The sequence below is a fragment of the Phyllobates terribilis genome, unplaced genomic scaffold (assembly GCF_046119375.1).
Source record: "Phyllobates terribilis strain yellow unplaced genomic scaffold, ASM4611937v1 Scaffold_5__5_contigs__length_657084704, whole genome shotgun sequence".
NCBI classification, from domain to species: domain Eukaryota; kingdom Metazoa; phylum Chordata; class Amphibia; order Anura; family Dendrobatidae; genus Phyllobates; species Phyllobates terribilis.
In genome coordinates, this window is record NW_027362765.1 from 375,307,088 (window position 1) to 375,328,408 (window position 21,321).

At 46.8% G+C, this 21,321-nt stretch overlaps 1 protein-coding gene across 2 annotated transcripts in view; it reads right to left on the bottom strand.

The window, feature by feature from the left end:
• The window catches only part of LOC141273233 (putative DBH-like monooxygenase protein 2), a 90,056-nt gene that overhangs the window by 16,665 nt on the left and 52,070 nt on the right, over positions 1 to 21,321 (bottom strand). For both annotated transcript variants that reach the window (XM_073684803.1, XM_073684805.1), the window contains exons 6-11: positions 20,325 to 20,427; positions 19,221 to 19,387; positions 12,164 to 12,255; positions 10,643 to 10,739; positions 10,497 to 10,556; positions 7,698 to 7,831 (exon numbers count right to left, since the gene is read on the bottom strand). In XM_073684803.1, coding sequence (XP_073540904.1) covers positions 7,698 to 7,831; positions 10,497 to 10,556; positions 10,643 to 10,739; positions 12,164 to 12,255; positions 19,221 to 19,387; positions 20,325 to 20,427 — 653 coding nt within the window. The remainder of the gene's footprint in view (positions 1 to 7,697; positions 7,832 to 10,496; positions 10,557 to 10,642; positions 10,740 to 12,163; positions 12,256 to 19,220; positions 19,388 to 20,324; positions 20,428 to 21,321) is intronic.

A 21,321-nucleotide genomic window follows, 5' to 3' on the forward strand; every position in this document is an offset into this window, starting at 1 on the left:
TCTATTTGCACTTGTCCTCCTCCTTCTCCGCATCCTCATCCTCTACCACCATATCACCACCATATGTACCATATCAACATATCTACGTCTCTTGCAAGGGGCATTGGAGTAGCGCTGCAGCTAATTACTTAAAACAGCAGTAACCAATACATCACCACTATGGCCAGTGATTGCCTGCAGCAGTTACATATTTGTCTGGCCAGAATACAATGTATAAAGATCAATCCTATACCTCCTTTTCTGGTAGTACAGACATGTGACAAGGGTGCGTGGACCAAGAACCTTAAGATACACCTCCAGAACCACTAACCTGGGTATTGCTTCCAACTTTGTGTATCTTATTAAAGTGGATGTGTCACTAGATTGCATAATACAAACTGCACCCATTATCAAATAGATCTCTTAGACTTGTTGAAAGTCCATGCCAGAGTGGTTGTATAATCCTTTTTGAAAGTTTAACTACTTACGTAGCCTGTTTGATAGCTCTCCGCTGCCTCTCCTCCTTGGTGCTGCTGAGATTTCACAGTCAGGCTGGGTCAGCAGAGACCGAATAGCTTTCAGACAGGCAGGGTGGGCCGATATTCAATACATGAGACTCAATCTGGACTTCATAAAATGCACATTTTAAAGAGAATCTGCCACCAGTTTTTTGCTATGTAATCTGACAGCAGCATAATCTAGAGACAGAGACCCTGATTGCAGCAATGTGTCCCTTACTGGGCTGTTTGCTGTAGTTCTCATAAAATATGTGTTTTATCATCAGGAGATTATCACTAGAGGACTAGTAAATCTTCTTTCAGGTAGTCCAACCCAGCCCCCACCACTGATTGGCAGCTTTCTGCCTATGCACAGTGTACAGAGAAAGCAGCCCAAAGTGGTGTGGGCGAGGCTTTACAGAGCTCAGCATTTTGAGAACAGCTAGATCTGCAGCAGATACAACATGGAATTTTATTAAAACTACAGCAAGTAGCTCAATAAGTGACACATCGCTGGAATCAGAATCTCTGTCCTTACATCATGCTGCTCTGAGATGGGGGGAGGAAACCTGGCTACTAGTGTTGAGCATTCCGATACTGAAATATCGGGTATCGGCCGATATTCGCGGTATCGGAATTCCGATACTTAATTCCGATACTTTTAGAATATCGTATACCGGAATCGGAAGTTCCCATAATGCAATGAGTCAGTTTCATTTTATTCAGCCAATGAGGATCCTAAGAAGTGTGGGCACATCCTGTTAGGAATGTAGGCATGTTAACTAATGGCATGGCTGTGATTGGCTGCTGAAATGATGTCATCATGCACTATAAAAGCCGCCGCCGCCATTTTGAGCTCACTCTGCTGTGAATTCAGTTAGGGATAGGACGCTGTTGTTCTGAGGGACAGTTTTAGCTACCTATTTGCTCTATTCTGCTTTACCCAAGCTACTTTATAAATCGCTGTGCCTTGCAGCTCTAGTGCACAGTTCTCTGTGCTGTTCACCGCTGTCTGCAAGGTCTGGTGTGTGAGTGCAGCTCACCCTGTAGTGTGTGCTTCAGCCACGTCTGGTTGTAGTGCCCTCAGTGTGCGTCACTGCCTCATACATTGTCCTTTTTTGCTAATTGATCATTTTTCCTGATTTCTCCTATTAGTGTGGTGGTTCCATCCGTATCCAGCTACATTGGTTCCAAACACACTATATAGGAGTAGATAGAGGAGCCTTTCTGCAGCATTGGGCCCTGCAGCCCCAGCCAGATTAGTATTAGCCTATTTTTTGTAGCCTCATCTATTGCATTGTAGGTTACCTTCCTACTACAAAAAGTTTGTGATACTATCGGTATTACATCTTTGGGCACATCCAGTGTCTTTTTGTGACAAAAAAAAACCTAAATAAAGTTCACCAAACACTCCACTTTACAGTTGTGTAGGCCACATTAGCTCATATTAAAGTCTAATCCACACTTAATAAAATTAGTGTTTCTTATACGTCAGCTGATCCCCAGCTGTGTGTCCGGCAAATTCTCCTGCTCTGTCCACATCCACTGTACTACTAATTTAAAACTTGTTCCAATTACACCTCTGGCTCCTCTGTTTTTAGTATTTACCCTGGGCTCTAATAGCGCTAGTTGGCGCTCAGAAGTGCCGTCTGAACAGTCAACACTTGCTTCCGTGTTATTGGGGTTCAGTAACGTCAGCTGTTCCCCTGCTGTGCGTACGGCAATTTCTCCTGCTCTGTCCACATTCACACTACTACAGATTTTAAAGTTGCTCCAATTACACCTCTGGTTCCTCTGTTTTCAGTATTATCCCTGAGCTCCAACACCGCCATTTGGCGCTCAGAAGTGCCGTCTGCACAGTCAACACTTGCTGCCGTGTTATTGGGGTTCAGTAACGTCAGCTGTTCCCCTGCTGTGCGTACGCCAATTTCTCCTGCTCTGTCCACATTCACACTACTACAGATTTTAAAGTTGCTCCAATTACACCTCTGGCTCCTCTGTTTTCAGTATTATCCCTGAGCTCCAACACCGCCAGTTGGCGCTCAGAAGTGCCGTCTGCACAGTCAACACTTGCTGCCGTGTTATTGGGGTTCAGTAACATCAGCTGTTCCCCTGCTGTGCGTACGGCAATTTCTCCTGCTCTGTCCACATTCACACTACTACAGATTTTAAACTTGCTCCAATTACACCTCTGGCTCCTCTGTTTTCAGTATTATCCCTGAGCTCCAACACCGCCAGTTGGTGCTCAGAAGTGCCGTCTGTACAGTCAACACTTGTTGCCGTGTTATTGGGGTTCAGTAACGTCAGCTGTTCCCCTGCTGTGCGTACGGCAATTTCTCCTGCTCTGTCCACATTCACACTACTACAGATTTTAAAGTTGCTCCAATTACACCTCTGGCTCCTCTGTTTTCAGTATTATCCCTGAGCTCCACCACCGCCAGTTGGCGCTCAGAAGTGCCGTCTGACACAGTCAACACTTGCTGCCGGGTTATTGGGGTTCAGTAACGTCAGCTGTTCCCCAGCTGTGCGTACGGCAATTTCTCCTGCTCGGTCCACATTCACACTACTACAGATTTTAAAGTTGCTCCAATTACACCTCTGGCTCCTCTGTTTTCAGTATTATCCCTGAGCTCCAACACCGCCAGTTGGCGCTCAGAAGTGCCGTCTGACACAGTCAACACTTGCTGCCGGGTTATTGGGGTTCAGTAACGTCAGCTGTTCCCCAGCTGTGCGTACGGCAATTTCTCCTGCTCTGTCCACATTCACACTACTACAGATTTTAAAGTTGCTCCAATTACACCTCTGGCTCCTCTATTTTCAGTATTATCCCTGAGCTCCAACACCGCCAGTTGGCGCTCAGAAGTGCCGTCTGCACAATCAACACTTGCTGCCATGTTATTGGAGTTCAGTAACGTCAGCTGTTCCCCTGCTGTGTGTCCGGCAAATTCTCCTGCTCTGTCCACATCCACTGTACTACTAATTTAAAACTTGTTCCAATTACACCTCTGGCTCCTCTGTTTTTAGTATTTACCCTGGGCTCTAATACCGCTAGTTGGCGCTCAGAAGTGCCGTCTGCACAGTCAACACTTGCTTCCGTGTTATTGGGGTTCAGTAACGTCAGCTGTTCCCCTGCTGTGCGTACGGCAATTTCTCCTGCTCTGTCCACATTCACACTACTACAGATTTTAAAGTTGCTTCAATTACACCTCTGGCTCCTCTGTTTTCAACATTATCCCTAAGCTCCAACACCGCCAGTTGGCGCTCAGAAGTGCCGTCTGCACAGTCAACACTTGCTGCCATGTTATTGGGGTTCAGTAACGTCAGCTGTTCCCCAGCTGTGCGTACGGCAATTTCTCCTGCTCTGTCCACATTCACACTACTACAGATTTTAAAGTTGCTCCAATTACACCTCTGGCTCCTCTGTTTTCAGTATTATCCCTGAGCTCCAACACCGCCAGTCGGCGCTCAGAAGTGCCGTCTGCACAGTCAACACTTGCTGCCATGTTATTGGGGTTCAGTAACATCAGCTGTTCCCCTGCTGTGCGTACGGCAATTTCTCCTGCTCTGTCCACATTCACACTACTACAGATTTTAAACTTGCTCCAATTACACCTCTGGCTCCTCTGTTTTCAGTATTATCCCTGAGCTCCAACACCGCCAGTTGGTGCTCAGAAGTGCCGTCTGCACAGTCAACACTTGTTGCCGTGTTATTGGGGTTCAGTAACGTCAGCTGTTCCCCTGCTGTGCGTACGGCAATTTCTCCTGCTCTGTCCACATTCACACTACTACAGATTTTAAAGTTGCTCCAATTACACCTCTGGCTCCTCTGTTTTCAGTACTATCCCTGAGCTCCAACACCGCCAGTTGGCGCTCAGAAGTGCCGTCTGACACAGTCAACACTTGCTGCCGGGTTATTGGGGTTCAGTAACGTCAGCTGTGCCCCTGCTGTGCGTACGGCAATTTCTCCTGCTCTGTCCACATTCACACTACTACAGATTTTAAAGTTGCTCCAATTACACCTCTGGCTCCTCTATTTTCAGTATTATCCCTGAGCTCCAACACCGCCAGTTGGCGCTCAGAAGTGCCGTCTGCACAATCAACACTTGCTGCCATGTTATTGGAGTTCAGTAACTTCAGCTGTTCCCCTGCTGTGCGTACGGCAATTTCTCCTGCTCTGTCCACATTAACACTACTAGTCTACTACTGATTTTAAAGTTGCTCCAATTAGGACTCTAGCTCCACTCTATTTTTAGTATTTACCCTGGGTTCCAGCACCGCCAGCTGTTTCCCAGCAGTGTCTTTGGCACGGGTACTCCCTCCTGCCCAGCCTGGTTCCAGCACGCCAGCTGTTTTCGGGTAGTGTCAACGACACTTTGCCTCCAATGCGTTGTCCTGTCGTGTTGCAGTCGGGTTAGCCGACTCTATGGTGCCTGCAGTTTAGGTGACTCCTATGTGGGCTGCGGGATCTGGCAATGAAGGGTGATTCCATAGTGCCAATAGGACAAGCACCCCCTGTAGGACTGTGGGTTTCAGTAACTGCGGCCGGCCCGCAGCCTTGCAACTTTTTTTTTCATGGGTACCTTCTGAAACCCATCCGAGTTCCAGTACCGTCAGCTGGTTCTCGGCAGTGCCTTTGGCTTAGGTGCCTCCTTCTCGGTATCCAAGTTCCACCAACGTCTGCTGGTCCTTGTTAGTGCTTTCTGGCACAGTTATCTCCTGCTTAGTAACCGAGTTCAAGTACCGTCAGCTGGTCCTCGGTAGTTCCATTGGCTCTTGTACCTTCTGCTACCCATCCGAGTTCCAGTACCGTCAGCTGGTTCTCGGCAGTGTCTTTGGCATGGGTACTCCCTCCTGCCCAGCCTGGTTCCAGCACGCCAGCTGTTTCCTGGTAGTGTCAACGACACTTTGCCTCCAATGCGTTGACCTGTCGTGTTGCGGTCGGGTTAGCCGACTCTATGGTGCCTGCAGTTTAGGTGACTCCTATGTGGGCTGCGGGATCTGGCAATGAATAGTGGTTCCATAGTGCCAATAGGACAAGCACCCCCTGTAGGACTGTGGGTTTCGGTAACTGCGGCCGGCTCGCGGCCTTGCAACTTTTTTTTTCATGGGTACCTTCTGTTACCCATCCGAGTTCCAGTACCATCAGCTGGTTCTCGGCAGTGCTTTTGGCTTAGGTGCCTCCTTCTCGGTATCCAAGTTCCAACAACATCTGCTGGTCCTTGGTAGTGCTTTCTGGCACAGGTACCTCCTGCTTAGCAACCGAGTTCCAGTACTGTCAGCTAGTTCTCGGTAGTTCCATTGTCTCTTGTACCTTCTGCTACCCATCCGGGTTCCAGTACCGTCAGCTGGTTCTCGGCAGTGCCTTTGGCTTAGGTGCCTCCTTCTCGGTATCCAAGTTCAACCAATGTCTGCTGGTCCTTGGTAGTGCTTTCTGGCACAGGTACCTCCTGCTTAGTAACCGAGTTCCAGTACCTTCAGCTGGTCCTCGGTAGTTCCATTGGCTCTTGTACCTTCTGCTACCCATCCGGGTTCCAGTACCGTCAGCTGGTTCTCGGTAGTTCCTCAGCCTTCTTGTACCTTCTGCTACATTTCCAAGTTCAAGCTTTTTGAAATGGTTCTTGGTAATCACTCTGGATCTCCCTGACGAGGACCCTGAAGACCACCCCGAAGAAGACGAGGACCCCGAAGACGAGGACCCCGAAGACGAAGACTCTGAAGACCACCCCGAAGAAGACGAGGACCCCGAAGACAACGACCCTGTAGACGAGGACCCTGAAGACCACCCCGAAGAAGACGAGGACCCCGAAGACGACGACCCTGAAGACGAGGACCCTGAAGACCACCCCGAAGAAGACAAGGACCCCGAAGACAACGACCCTGAAGACCAACCCGAAGAAGACGAGGACCCCGAAGACGACGACCCTGAAGACGAGGACCCTGAAGACCACCCCAAAGAAGATGAGGACCCTGAAGACGAGGACCCTGAAGACCACCCCGAAGAAGACCAAGAAGATGACCCTGAAGAAGATGACCAAAAGGACAAAGAGCAAGAAGACAACCACCAAGATACAGAAGAACAAGAGACAGAAAACCAAGAAGCAGAAGTACAAGAAGCTGCAGAACAAAAAGTGGAAGAACATTAAGCATAATACTAAAAATCAGAGCAAAAGATATTATCTAAATTATAAGCAGAAGAAGACTAAGCAGTGTATGGGGGTGAGTCCGTTCCTCCTCGTGGTGCCCCTGGAAAAGACCTGCTGCTGCAGGCCAAACTGAACGCGGACAAATCCTGTTGTAAATCTTTTGTGACGGGCAGAACGAAAGGTGTAATGTCCAACCTTTTATAGATAACAACTACAGGAATGCCTGCCACAAATAAGAATATGATGAAGAAGAAGAATATGAAGAAGTAGAATATGAAGAATGAAAAAAAAAGAATAATACGAAGAAGGTGAAGAAGAAGAAGATGAAGAAGGTGAAGAAGAAGTGGATGAAAAAGATGCTGATGCTGAGGATGATGAAGGAGAAAGTGTGGGAGAAGTAAAAAAGAAGGTGAAGAGCATGGAAGTAGTGAAACATAAATATCTGACAAAATATAAAAAAAACTTAACATAGTCAATATTTCCGTAACTCAGAGCGTCTTAAAAAAAATATTAATTCCTGCTATTCCATTTGATTGGGCTAAACCTCTATGCCTTTATTGTCTCCCCCACCTCCCCCAATACATTCTACATTATTCTTAGTTGTTTTCCTTCATGTAGAATTAACCTACAAGGAAAGAAAGGGTTTATTTTCATTCCGATATTTCTGTCCCATTGACTTGCATTGGTTTCCGGTATCGGAATCGGCGATATCCAATATTTTTTGGGTATCGGTCCGATACAATCCGATCCGATATTTTTCGATATCGGAAGGTATCGCTCAACACTACTGGCTACATATTTATTTTAATACCAGGATTATACAGCCATTCTGACATAGATTCTCGCTGTAAGCAAACCTGCATCATCAGGTTTAAGAGAGGTTTTATTTACTAATGAATGAAGCTTTTATTGTGATATCAGGTGATAGACTAGCTTCAAGTCTGCGGTTCACCCAGCTACTTATGACTAACCCTAATCTCAGTATGGTTTCTCAATAGATTCTGTAACTACAATGATCCAACTTATTATATTTTTTCCCCATTAAGATGTCGCTGACTGTATATCTGATGGAACTCACCTGTCTGCCCTTTCCAATCCAATAGCTTGGGCGATGTAATGTATATCAATGTAACTCCAGCAGGCGGCGATCGGGAGCACAGGATAGTAGAACAGGAACCCAATACACATTTCATTTAGAGAACTAGGACCTCCCTGTGGAGAGATGTTATCATTAAGAACAATGCCACCTAGTGGTCAGTTTATCATGATGTTAACAATATTTGTTTGGCAATAGATAAATAACTGTACACTGTAACGATAACATATAATCTTTCCATAAAAAATGGGAAAAAAAGCTTGAGATGCCTTTATATGACATATACATGTCATACCTTGCTTTTATATATACTGTAGATAGATAGATAATAGATAGATAATAGATATATAATAGATAGATAATAGATCGATAATATATAGATAATAGATAATATATAGATAATAGATAGATAATAGATATATAATAGATAGATAATAGATCGATAATATATAGATAATAGATAATATATAGATAATAGATAGATAATAGATCGATAATATATAGATAATAGATAATAGATAGATAATAGATAGATAGATAGATGATAGATAGATAGATAGATAGATAGATAGATAGATAGATATGACTCACCCCCTGGGCCGTGGGGCACTCGGGACCGGGCTTCAGGGCAATGCTGGGAGTAGTAGTGGCGACCCGGTCCCGTGGCTCAGGGTGGTCAGACCAGTGGCAGCCTTTTATATGTTTTAGGTAATGTCCGACTACGCCACCCGTGGATTGCGGTCAGGGAGGACCGCCGCTGCAAGGCAGACCGCTGAGGCCGGTGTTGGGGGTGCAGCAGGGAATAGTACAACTCCCCACGGGAGGAGTGTAGCCTCAGAGCAGTGTAATAGGATGCTGGGGGTGATGGTGCAGGCGCAGCAGTAACCACACAGAGTCTAATAATGCAGTCCAGGGTCTTTTACTGATCTTATCACAGACCCACCAGGAGTACAGGGTAGGAATGGACCTGGGTGTCTGAGGGCATTCAGGCGAGCTCCGCTGGTCAGGGTGAGTGGGTAGGCCTACCGTTCTCTCTCTGCCCTTGCTGACTATCTCCCCCTTTAGTGGTATGATAGCCCACGTCCCTGAGCTGGCCGTGTACTACGCCTGTATGGCTTGCGACTCGGGCCTTAGGTACCTTTTGCCTCTCTGTGCTGTACTGGTCCCTCTGTGTGGTGGAGCCTCCAGGCTTCTTAGGCCAAGGGACCTGAAATCCCTTGCGGGTTGGTTATCTGCTGCAGGGCTTGCAACCCTGACAGCCTCGGACCCCAGTGTCCGGTATGTAGTTCTCTTTCAACCAGGACCGGCTCTCGTCGCCTATGTCCCTGGCTTTCTGTTCCTCCTTTGCCTCCTGGACTCCTCAGCTGCGGCTGACCTGTCCCTCTCTCCTGGGAACCCTTCTGGATGCTTCAGAAGCGGGTCCTGGTCTCCCTAACCCTGCCCTCAGTACCAGTTTTTATAGGGGCAGCCTGCTCCCCCTACTGGCCTGGGACAGGAGGTGCTGCATGCAAATGGTCCATGACCAGAGAACCTCCCTCCTGCTCTCAGACACAGCCTTACAAGTTTGTGGCATCCAGGCCTGGGGTGACACATATCTAATAGATAATAGATAGATAATAGATATATATATATAATAGATAGATATATAATAGATGATAATAGATAGATAATAGATAAATATATATATATATATATTTTTTCTTTAACTCCGTCCCATTGTCACAGGTGTAGTAATCTGCACATACAGTTACTGAGCTGAGTGTTAGTGTCAGTGTGGAGCAGGACGAGCTTCTTAGGCTCCAAGTTGTTTGGAAATAACCTTGTGAAAGTCTTCCCAGATTGATAAGCAAACAATTGCGTCTCTAAGATCATTGTTGATGTCTTTCTTTCTTGGCATTGTGTTCAGGCACACCTGAATGACTTGGACCAGCATAATCACAAAACGTCTGCTTTTATTGGGGTGCTCACACTTTCTCCAGAACAATTAAGGGCATTTGCTTAGCGGCACCTGGCTGATGCTTACCATCTTAATTCCTAAGATCATTGCTAATGTCTTTTCTCAAAGGCATTGTGTTAATACACACCTGAACGACTTAGAGCAGGAAATTCACCAAACTTCTGCTTTTATAGAGGGGCTTACACTTCCTGGTGAACAATTACTCAAGGACATTGCATTAGTAGCACCTGGCTGCTATTTACCTTCTTAATTTCTAAGACCATTGATGATGTCTTTTTTCCTTGAAATTGTGTTCATATACTCAGACCAACATATTGTCCAAACTTCTGCTTCTATAGAGTTGCTCACACTTCCTGATGATGATCAACGGCATTTGCTTAGCGGCACCTGGCTGCTACTTTCCTTCTCAAACCTTAGGTCATTGCTGATGTCTTTCCTCCTTGGAATTGCATTTCTATACTGAGACCAGCAAAAAGCCCAAACTTCTGCTTATAGAGTTGTTCAAACTTCATGAAGTGCAATTAATCGAGGAAGTTTAATAAGAGACACCAGGCTGCAACTTATCCTCTTACTTCGTATGGGAGCAATAAGGATTTTTACTTTCTACATATTGGCCTAGTTTTTGGTATAATAAATAATGACATGGTGTAATTTGTCATGTCCCTAGCTAGATTCACTCTAAATTAAGGGGTTCCCTTTTTGTAATCGCAAGCAATGGCCCATGATCATTGATTTGATGTTCTGTTCTAAAAAAAAAAAAAATAAAATAAAAACAATTCAAAATATATTGGTAAATGTGATATATACTACTAGGTAAAACTTACAAAGGTGACGCCTTCCCTGTCCATGGTGTTGGATGTACATTCAACCACTATTATGTCCCCCTGAGTAAAAAATATACATTATTGATAAATATCTAACATCTATCCATCCATCATCTGTCCATTATAATATTTATATAAACCCTTACCATTTTTACTATAATTTTATTTGGCAAACCTCTGACTTGCTGAAAACTGAAATCATATTTCTTATCTTCCCCAAGGCTTCCTATTAATGTTCCATTTCTATGGAGAGAAGAAATCATTCCAGTAACATGACATTTTAACATATAGATGAATAACCTTGCCCCCTGACACCATCTGAAAAACGGTCAATTGAACCCACTAAAAAAAAATCATTAGGAACAGATGGGAGATGTAATGGCAGCCATATTTGTTGTCTGACAGCCATCCCTAATCAATGGGCAAGTAGAAAGGATTTATATTTTCTAATGATTTCCATTGGATTTTAACAGTAAGTCATTGTGGCGCCCCTGCAGGTTCAGTCACCACAGAGGTACTGCATCTCACCCAGAGGTGTGGTATCTCACTCTCAGGTAAGGATGGAGTACTGCCCGGGACCCTAACACCTGCATCCAACACTACACTACTCCAGACCAGGAGGGGCAAGATGCATTGCTGTGCTGCTGAGCCCATGTAGTGGGTGTGGGTGGAGGAAGAAGTTCAGGGGAGCACTTGAGAAGGAGGATTTAAAAAGGGAAGCCATCTTAGTTAGTCAGGTCAGTCAGTCAGTCAGTCAGTGAGTCAGACAGTGGAGAGTGGGAACTCAGAAGGAGCTCCGCTCAGGAGAGCAGAGGAGGAGGGCCTAGTGAGAGAGGCCCAGGACAGACTGAAGAGAGGAGAGGAGCAGGAAGGAAGGCTCCAGAACAGAAAGGATCCCAGGGGCACGGGCAGTGTGGATGCCACCTGTGCACCCAAATCTACCAGGAGTGGAAGGATCAGGCCGCAGAGGGGACCGGCCCTTAACTAGTGAGAATTGTGATAATTCAGCTAGAACCCGGAGGGTTCTACGTTTTCAGGGTGTAGTTGCCCCAGCTGCCTCATTCGCCAAAAAGGTAGCCACATAGGGTTCAGGGGACTGCAGGTTGCCTCCAAAACCCGAGGTTACCGGCTTGGGACACTGTTGGCGAGGAGCAGGGCAGGAGTGTGAGAGCCAGTGCAGGAAGACGACCAGGAATGTCACACAGAAAGGGGTTCCGCTAAATACTCCTGAGAGACGTGAGAGTTGCTGAACCCCTCCCTGAGTAGACACAGGACGATGTGGGAGGTTATACACCGATAACTGTAACCTGGAGTCTTGGCAAACTGTGAGTAAAACCCTGAAGACTGCACCCCACTGCTACAGCAACATCTATTAAATCCCCACTACTCTACCTGTGGAGAGCTGAACCAACTCTGCTGCATTAACAAAAGCTCCAGAGGACCTGCTCCACAGCGGGGGCTCCTTTTAGCCGCATACCACAGGTGGCGTCACGAACATTAAACTTTAAAAACTATAATCCCCTTTTTGTTGACCGCCCTGGGTCACGGACCGGGTCACCGCCACTGTGACATCTCCCCTAGCAATGACCGGCCCGGCTACCGAGTGCCCCACGACCCAGGGGGCGCGTTATCATGAAGACATCTGGAAGCATCTGTTTTGTTCTTACCTGTAGTGCATTACCCGCAGACTCCGGGCAGTAAGATGTCCATGCAAGAGATATGTTGTAACAGTCAGGTCAGGAATTGTCTCATTCAGTACCTTAAAAAGACCAGGCAATATCTTCAGAAGAGACACTTCCGAGAGCGAGAAGACCTCTATGAACTTTAGGCTTTTCTTAAATGGGAAGAAGACTCATTTTGCAGCCCGGGTTCTATGTCTAACTACCCTAGTCAAGGGCTGATGGTTCTCTTGATGCCCAGTATCCAATATCAAACATATAGGCTGATCAGCCATACCATTGAAAGCACCAGCCTAATAAGCAGGTCCTTTGCTCAGTAACCAAGGGGTGCACAACATTTTTTGTCCAAGGGCCAAAATGTCATATTGAACCAAATTTTTTTTAAAAGGGTACTTGCATGAATACATCACTAGAACCACTGTCAGTATATCAATTTGTGTGGCCTATTTGGACAGTTTCTGCCACAAAAGCCCTCCAAATACTCCTCATAATATCAAAACTCCAAGTTTTGAGGAGATTTAACATAGCCATGTAGCGCATCATCTGACCAGTTATGGATTGCTACATGTATACAGATCAGAAACACCGTCAGTACATGAATACAGCACCTGAACCATGTTCCGTATGTGAATCCATCACGAAAACCAAAGTCAGTACATGAATGCAGCACAAGAACCATAGTCAGTACATGAATGCAGCAGTAGAACCATCATCAGTACAGGAATACAGAAACAGAACCATCATCAGTACAGAAACACAGCACCAAAGCTACTCTACACTATATTGTCGCCCAACAATGAACTTCTCTATAATATACCCACACACTTGCTCTCTTTATAATTTCCCCCCATGCTGCCCCTTTCCATAATGTGCCTCCTCCACTTGCTGTTTACTCTCTATATTGCTCACCATTTCACAATTTTTCCCACTGCCCCATAATGTGCCCTCATAGTAACACCATATTTGAAGCAATAGTCCATACGTTGAATCTTTGGCTCCTCTACAGAGTGCTTACCGCTCCCAGCCATCTCTTTTCTGACTCTGTGGCTTGATGGTGAAAGCAGCAGCATGATGAGGTCAGCAGCATGATGACCTCATCAAGATGCCGCATGTGGCAGGTAGCAGATGAGCACTCTTCTGCCTCCTTACCGGTGCTCAAGTGTTCAAATGTATTTGTGTCTGACAGGCAAATACAATTGAATTCAAGAAGAAGGGAACTGACGTCTCCTTCTCCACGAGCTGCAAAAAAGTTAACGGCGGGCCACATGTGACCACTGGCCATATGTTGTGCAAGTCTGCATATACTTAGGCTTGGCCTCCACAAGACCACTGAAGGAGTCCTGTAATATCTGCACCAAGACGACAGCAGCAGATCCTTTACATTGATGAGCAAAAGGGTAACTATGTTTTTAACTTTTAACTTTTAGTCTTCATATCTCACTATCAACTACTGCTTCAAATGTGAGACAACCATCATTTTATAGACATCATCTTCGCTATCTCATACATAAATTTGACTTGCAACTATTTAGCATATGTTAATTTGTTACTGTTTTGCTCCTAAAAATCTACATTTTAATTTTTATTACCGTATTTATTGGACTATAAGACGCACATTTTTCCTCCAAAATTTTGAAGGAAAATGGAGGGTGCGTCTTATAGTCTGAATATTTGGGGGGTATATATACATATACTGTGTGGGGTGTGGGGGGAGTGGTTGTGGTGGATGAGCGGGACACAGGAGGCAGCAGCCGCCTGCTGCAGCCTACACTGTCCCCGCTGCTAAAGAAAATGAATATTCACTGCTCCCCACGCCCATAGGCATGGGGAGCACTGAATATTCTCGCTCCTTAATAGCGGCACACAGTGTATCCGCAACGCGGCTCCTGCTACTGCTGGGCGACCACCTGTGCCCGCTATTTAAAGGGCATGAATATTCACCCATCTCCACGCCATGCGTGGCTCACATGAGATCAGTGTGGGCAGACAGGACGCAACGCTGGAGGAGAGAGAAGAGAGGTGAGTAGGAGTGTTTATTTTTTTAATGTGCAGAGTGATGGGGATTAGGGGGACCACGCATACCAGGATAAGGATGAGGGGGCCATACATACCAGGGTAAGGATGAGGGGGCTACACATACCGTGGTAAGGATGAGGGGGCCATATATTCCAGGATAAGGATGAGGGGGCTATACATACCAGGATAAGAATGAGGGGGCCATACATACCAGGATAAGGATGAGGGGGATCATACATACCAGGATAAGGATGAGGGGGATCATACATACCAGTATAAGGATGAGGGGGATCACACATACCAGTATAAAGATAAGGGGGCTATGCATATCAGGATAAGGATGAGGGGGCCATGCATACCAAGATAAGGATGAGGGGTGCCATGCATACCAGGATAGGGATGAGGGGTGCCATGCATACTAGGATAGGGATGAAGGGTGCCATGCATGCCAGGATAGGGATGAGGGGTGTCATGCATACTAGGATAGGGATGAGGGGTGCCATGCATACCAGGATAAGGATGAGGGGGCCATACATACCAGGGTAAGGATGAGGGGGCTATACATACCATAGTAAGGATGAGGGGACCATACATACCAGGATAAGGATGAGGGGGCTATACATACCAGGATAAGAATGAGGGGGCCATAGATACCAGGATAAGGATGAGGGGGATCATACATACCAGGATAAGGATGAGGGGGATCATGCACACCAGTATAAGGATGAGGGGGATCACACATACCAGTATAAAGATAAGGGGGCTATGCATATCAGGATAAGGATGAGGGGGCCATGCATACCAAGATAAGGATGAGGGTGCCATGCATACCAGGATAGGGATGAGGGGTGCCATGCATACTAGGATAGGGATGAGGGGTGCCATGCATGCCAGGATAGGGATGAGGGGTGTCATGCATACTAGGATAGGGATGAGGGGTGCCATGCATACCAGGATGAGGATGAGGGGGCTATACATATCAGGATTAGGATGAGGGGGCCATACATATGAGGATAAGGATGAGGGTGCCATACATACCAGGATAAGGATGAGGGGGATCATACATACCAGGATAAGGACGAGGGGGATCATACATACCAGTATAAGGATGAGAGGGATCACACATACCAGTATTAAGATAAGGGGGCCATGCATACCAGGATAAGGATGAGGGGTGCCATGCATACCAGGATAGGGATGAGGGGTGCCATGCATACCAGGATAGAGATGAGGGGTGCCATGCATACCAGGATAGAGATGAGGGGAGCCATGCATACCAGGATAGGGATGAGGGGTGCCATGCATACCAGGATGGTGATTGCTGTGCCATGCATACCAGGATAGGGACAAGGGGTGCCATGCATACTAGGATAGGGATGAGGGGTGCCATGCATACCAGGATGGAGGGGTGCCATGCATATCAGGATGGAGGGGTGCCTTGCATATCAGGATGGAGGGGTGCCATGCATATCAGAATGGAGAGGTGCCATGCATACCAGGGATGTGGGGTGCCATGCATACCAGGATAGCGATGATGGGTGCCATGCATACTAGGATGGGGATGAGGGGTGCCATGCATACCAGGATAGGGATGAGGGGTGCCATGCATACCAGGATTGGGGATGAGGGGGTCATGCATGCCAGGATAGGGATGAGGGGTGCCATGCATGCCTGGATAGGGATGAGGGGTGTCATGCATACTAGGATAGGGATGAGGGGTGCCATGCATACCAGGATAAGGATGAGGGGGCCATACATACCAGGGTAAGGATGAGGGGGCTATACATACCGTGGTAAGGATGAGGGGGCCATACATACCAGGATAAGGATGAGGGGGCTATACATACCAGGATAGGAATGAGGGGGATCATAAATACCAGGATAAGGATGAGGGGGATCATGCATACCAGTATAAGGATGAGGGGGATCACACATACCAGTATAAAGATAAGGGGGCTATGCATATCAGGATAAGGATGAGGGGGCCATGCATACCAAGATAAGGATGAGGGGTGCCATGCATACCAGGATAGGGATGAGGGGTGCCATGCATACTAGGATAGGGATGAGGGGTGCCATGCATGCCTGGATAGGGATGAGGGGTGTCATGCATACTAGGATAGGGATGAGGGGTGCCATGCATACCAGGATAAGGATGAGGGGGCCATACATACCAGGGTAAGGATGAGGGGGCTATACATACCGTGGTAAGGATGAGGGGGCCATACATACCAGGATAAGGATGAGGGGGCTATACATACCAGGATAGGAATGAGGGGGATCATAAATACCAGGATAAGGATGAGGGGGATCATGCATACCAGTATAAGGATGAGGGGGATCACACATACCAGTATAAAGATAAGGGGGCTATGCATATCAGGATAAGGATGAGGGGGCCATGCATACCAAGATAAGGATGAGGGGTGCCATGCATACCAGGATAGGGATGAGGGGTGCCATGCATACTAGGATAGGGATGAGGGGTGCCATGCATGCCAGGAAAGGGATGAGGGGTGTCATGCATACTAGGATAGGGATGAGGGGTGCCATGCATACCAGGATAAGGATGAGGGGGCTATACATATCAGGATTAGGATGAGGGGGCCATACATATGAGGATAAGGATGAGGGGGCCATACATACCAGGATAAGGATGAGGGGGATCATACATACCAGGATAAGGACGAGGGGGATCATACATACCAGTATAAGGATGAGAGGGATCACACATACCAGTATTAAGATAAGGGGGCCATGCATACCAGTTTAAGGATGAGGGGTGCCATGCATACCAGGATAGGGATGAGGGGTGCCATGCATACCAGGATAGAGATGAGGGGTGCCATGCATACCAGGATAGAGGTGAGGGGTGCCATGCATACCAGGATAGGGATGAGGGGTGCCATGCATACCAGGATGGGGATTGCTGTGCCATGCATACCAGGATAGGGACAAGGGGTGCCATGCATACTAGGATAGGGATGAGGGGTGCCATGCATACCAGGATGGAGGGGTGCCATGCATATCAGGATGGAGGGGTGCCTTGCATATCAGGATGGAGGGGTGCCATGCATATCAGAATGGAGAGGTACCATGCATACCAGATATGTGGGGTGCCATGCATACCAGGATAGCGATGATGGGTGCCATGCATACCAGGATGGGGATGAGGGGTGCCATGCATACCAGGATAGGGATGAGGGGTGCCATGCATACCAGGATTGGAGATGAGGGGGTCATGCATACCAGGATAGGGATGAGGGGTGCCATGCATACCAGGATGGGGATTGCTGTGCCATGTATACCTAGGAGAGGGATGAGGGGTGCCATGCATACTAGGATAGGGATGAGGAGTGCCATGCATACCAGGATGGAGGGGTGCCATGCATATCAGGATGGAGGGGTGCCATGCATATCAGGATGGAGGGGTGCCATGCATATCAGAATGGAGAAGTGCCATGCATATCAGGGATGTGGGGTGCCATGCATACCAGGATAGCGATGATGGGTGTCATGCATACCAGGATGGGGATGAGGGGTGCCATGCATACCAGGATTGGGGATGAGGGGTGCCATGCATACCAGGACAGGGATGAGGGGTGCCATGCATACCAGGATTGGGGATGAGGGGGCCATGCATACCAGGATGGGGATGAGGGGTGCCATGCATACCAGGACAGGGATGAGGGGTGCCATGCATACCAGGATAGGGATGAGGGGTGCCATGCATACCAGGATAGGGATGAGGGGTGCCATGCATACCAGGATTGGGGATGAGGGGATCATGCATACCAGGATAGGGATGAGGGGTGCCGTGCATACCAGGATGGGGATTGCTGTGCCATGCATACCAGGATAGGGATGAGGGGTGCCATGCATACTAGGATAGGGATGAGGGGTGCCATGCATACAGGATGGCGGGGTGCCATGCATATCAGGATGGAGGGGTGCCATGCATATCAGGATGGAGGGGTGCCATGCATATCAGGATGGAGGGGTGCCATGCATATCAGGATGGAGGGGTGCCATGCATATCAGAATGGAGAGGTGCCATGCATATCAGGGATGTGGGGTGCCATGCATACCAGGATAGCGATGATGGGTGTCATGCATACCAGGATGGGGATGAGGGGTGCCATGCATACCAGGATTGGGGATGAGGGGTGCCATGCATACCAGGACAGGGATGAGGGGTGCCATGCATACCAGGATTGGGGATGAGAGGACCATGCATACCAGGATGGGGATGAGGGGTGCCATGCATACCAGGATTGGGGATGAGGGGTGTCATGCATACCAGGACAGGGATGAGGGGTGCCATGCATACCAGGATTAGGATGAGAGGGCCATGCATACCAGGATGGGGATGAGGGGTGCCATGCATACCAGGACAGGGATGAGGGGTGCCATGCATACCAGGATAGGGATGAGGGGTGCCATGCATACCAGGATTGGGGATGAGGGGGCCATGCATACCAGGATGGGGATGAGGGGTGCCATGCATACCAGGATAGGGATGAGGGGTGCCGTGCATACCAGGATTGGGATTGCTGTGCCATGCATACCAGGATAGGGATGAGGGGTGCCATGGATACTAGGATAGGGATGAGGGGTGCCATGCATACCAGGATGGAGGGGTGCCATGCATATCAGCATGGAGGGGTGCCATGCATATCAGGATGGAGGGGTGCCATGCATATCAGGATGGAGGGGTGCCATGCATATCAGGATGGAGGGGTGCCATGCATACCAGGATGGGGATGGGGGCCACGTATAATAGGAAGGGGGGAGCATATCTACCAGGATGGGGGATATTATCAGAATTGGGGGACATTACCCCTATACCAGTGTCAGCAGCAGACCCGCTCCCCCTCAACAGTGCGTCGTAACCACATTTTTTGCTTCAATTTTTTTTCTATTTTCCTCCTCTAAAACCTAGGTGCGTCTTATGCTCCGGTGCGTCTTATAGTCTGAAAAATACGGTATTTTGTTAGTATTTCTACTCTTGAAGGCCGGGGTCACTTACTTCTTCCATCAAACGAGTGTCGCAAATTCCATAATTTCTGAATTCTTCACATCCAGGAGGAATAAATTGCATGGGAAAAGTAAATACTCCAGTCATCAAGGTGCCACAGTCATGAGCACGCAACTCGGGGGTGTAATGAATTCTTATTCCAGAACTATCTTTCAATCCTGAAATTCAAAGATCCAAAAAAAAAGAAGTCACAGTGACTCACATATCTACTCCAACCTTAGGCTTAACGTGCATTAAAGGGGTATTCCCATATCCTATATCCTACCCAATATGTAGTAGCTGTAGTAATAATAATTATAGCAAATACTTCCAATTAGAAATGTAGTATAGTTCTTCTGATTCGCTATGTCTCTTTCCTCATGTGCAGGCATTGCAGGACCGTAGGAATCCATGGTTACGACCACTAGCAACTAGCTAACTGTCACTTTATCAGTGGATGTAACTATGGATACCTAAGGTCCTGGAATGCCTGCACATAAGGAAAGAAACATAGTGAATCAGAAGAACTATACTACATTTCTAATTGGACATATTTGCTAATATTATTATTATTACACTACTACGTATTGGGATAGGATCTTAGAGATTGGAATACCCCTTTAAGCATGATTATTCATTTTACCTAGTAAAGCCATGCACCAACATGAGTATAGGTGGTACTGATGAAAGCCCCTTATTTTATGACTGTGTTGTCTGAAGGGGTGGAGCAAAACGCTGGGACTCTCTCATTAGTGGCTACAGCTTACAAGATGTCCACATCCTGGCACAGGCGGCACCATGACATCACTGTATTATGCCGAGGAGAGGAAGAAGAAGACCTGATTGCTCAGATTTAGGTAATATAAACTTTATTTTTATGAGGAAAGGATTTATACTTTTAAAAAGGGCATTAATACTTTCTAAAGGGGTCATAATTTGTTTTAAAGGGTATTCAGGGGGCATTATTATTGGACTAGGGAGCGCAATAGTAGCCTTGCCCTGGGTCATTGTGACCCACCGGTTGGCATTGGCATTGTATGATATCTATGGCCGGTTGTAGATGACTGGACATCCCGCTGATGTGACATCAGGAAATATTAGACCTGATCTTATTACCTTGTTTGTTTTCGAAGTTACTGTAATGGATTTCTATTCTGACGTACTGAGGGTCCATCTCTGTGCCAATGGAAATGCCGCTGTCTTCCGGATAATCAAATGGCTGCAAAGAGAGAGAATGAGAAAAAATTACAATGTCGCACTTGATTATAATATTCTAAACTTCAAAAATCTGAACATTTCTAAGATACTTTAAGCCGGCAAATCAAAATTGAATTTGTGCCAAATTTTTGAGAAATTTAATGAAACCGGCAGATTCAAAACAATTTGCCAAAAATGTCAACTACACTTTTACACATTGCAGAAAATTACATCAGCCAGAAAAGGTTCAAATGATGTCTTGCATCTATTACATCACATGTTATAGCGCAGAAAATTAGGAGGAACTATTTGAGTAACTATAAAAGCCAAAGCAGGGATTCCAGAGTCTATTGTGGGGTGAATCTGGATAGTGAGAGAACGGCACAGCTCACAGCTCAACAATGGGAGAAAAAGCCATAAATACTGAAGAAACCGTACAGATAATGTGTGAAAGTTAAGAACAGCTCCCATCCGTTTACCATTGTTAGATATTTTGAGGTCATCATTACTAAAGCCAATAGGTTAATCCTTAATTGGATGGGGAACCTCACCAGCTTAACAAAGGGCATGTAGCTTTGTAATTTTTTTATCCTACTGCAAACAGGACAGAAGGGAGAGTCTCCTGCTGAAGCCAACTGTGTTACTTCGAAGCACAGAAAAGTAAGGAAGAAGAGAGGGAATATGGCTGAGTTCTTAAGAGAGAATTTTTGTTATCATATTTCTCTAGCAAATGTCGTGTGGTTTAGTAATTTTTTTTCTCCTACTGCAGACAGGTCAGAGGGGGGAGGCTCCTGCTGCAGCCCACTGTCTTATACCCATATACCTAAACACAAGAAAGTGAAGAGGAAGAGTTATGACTGAACACTTGAATATCACAAGAAAGTGAAGAGGAAGAGAGAAGAGTTATGACTGAACA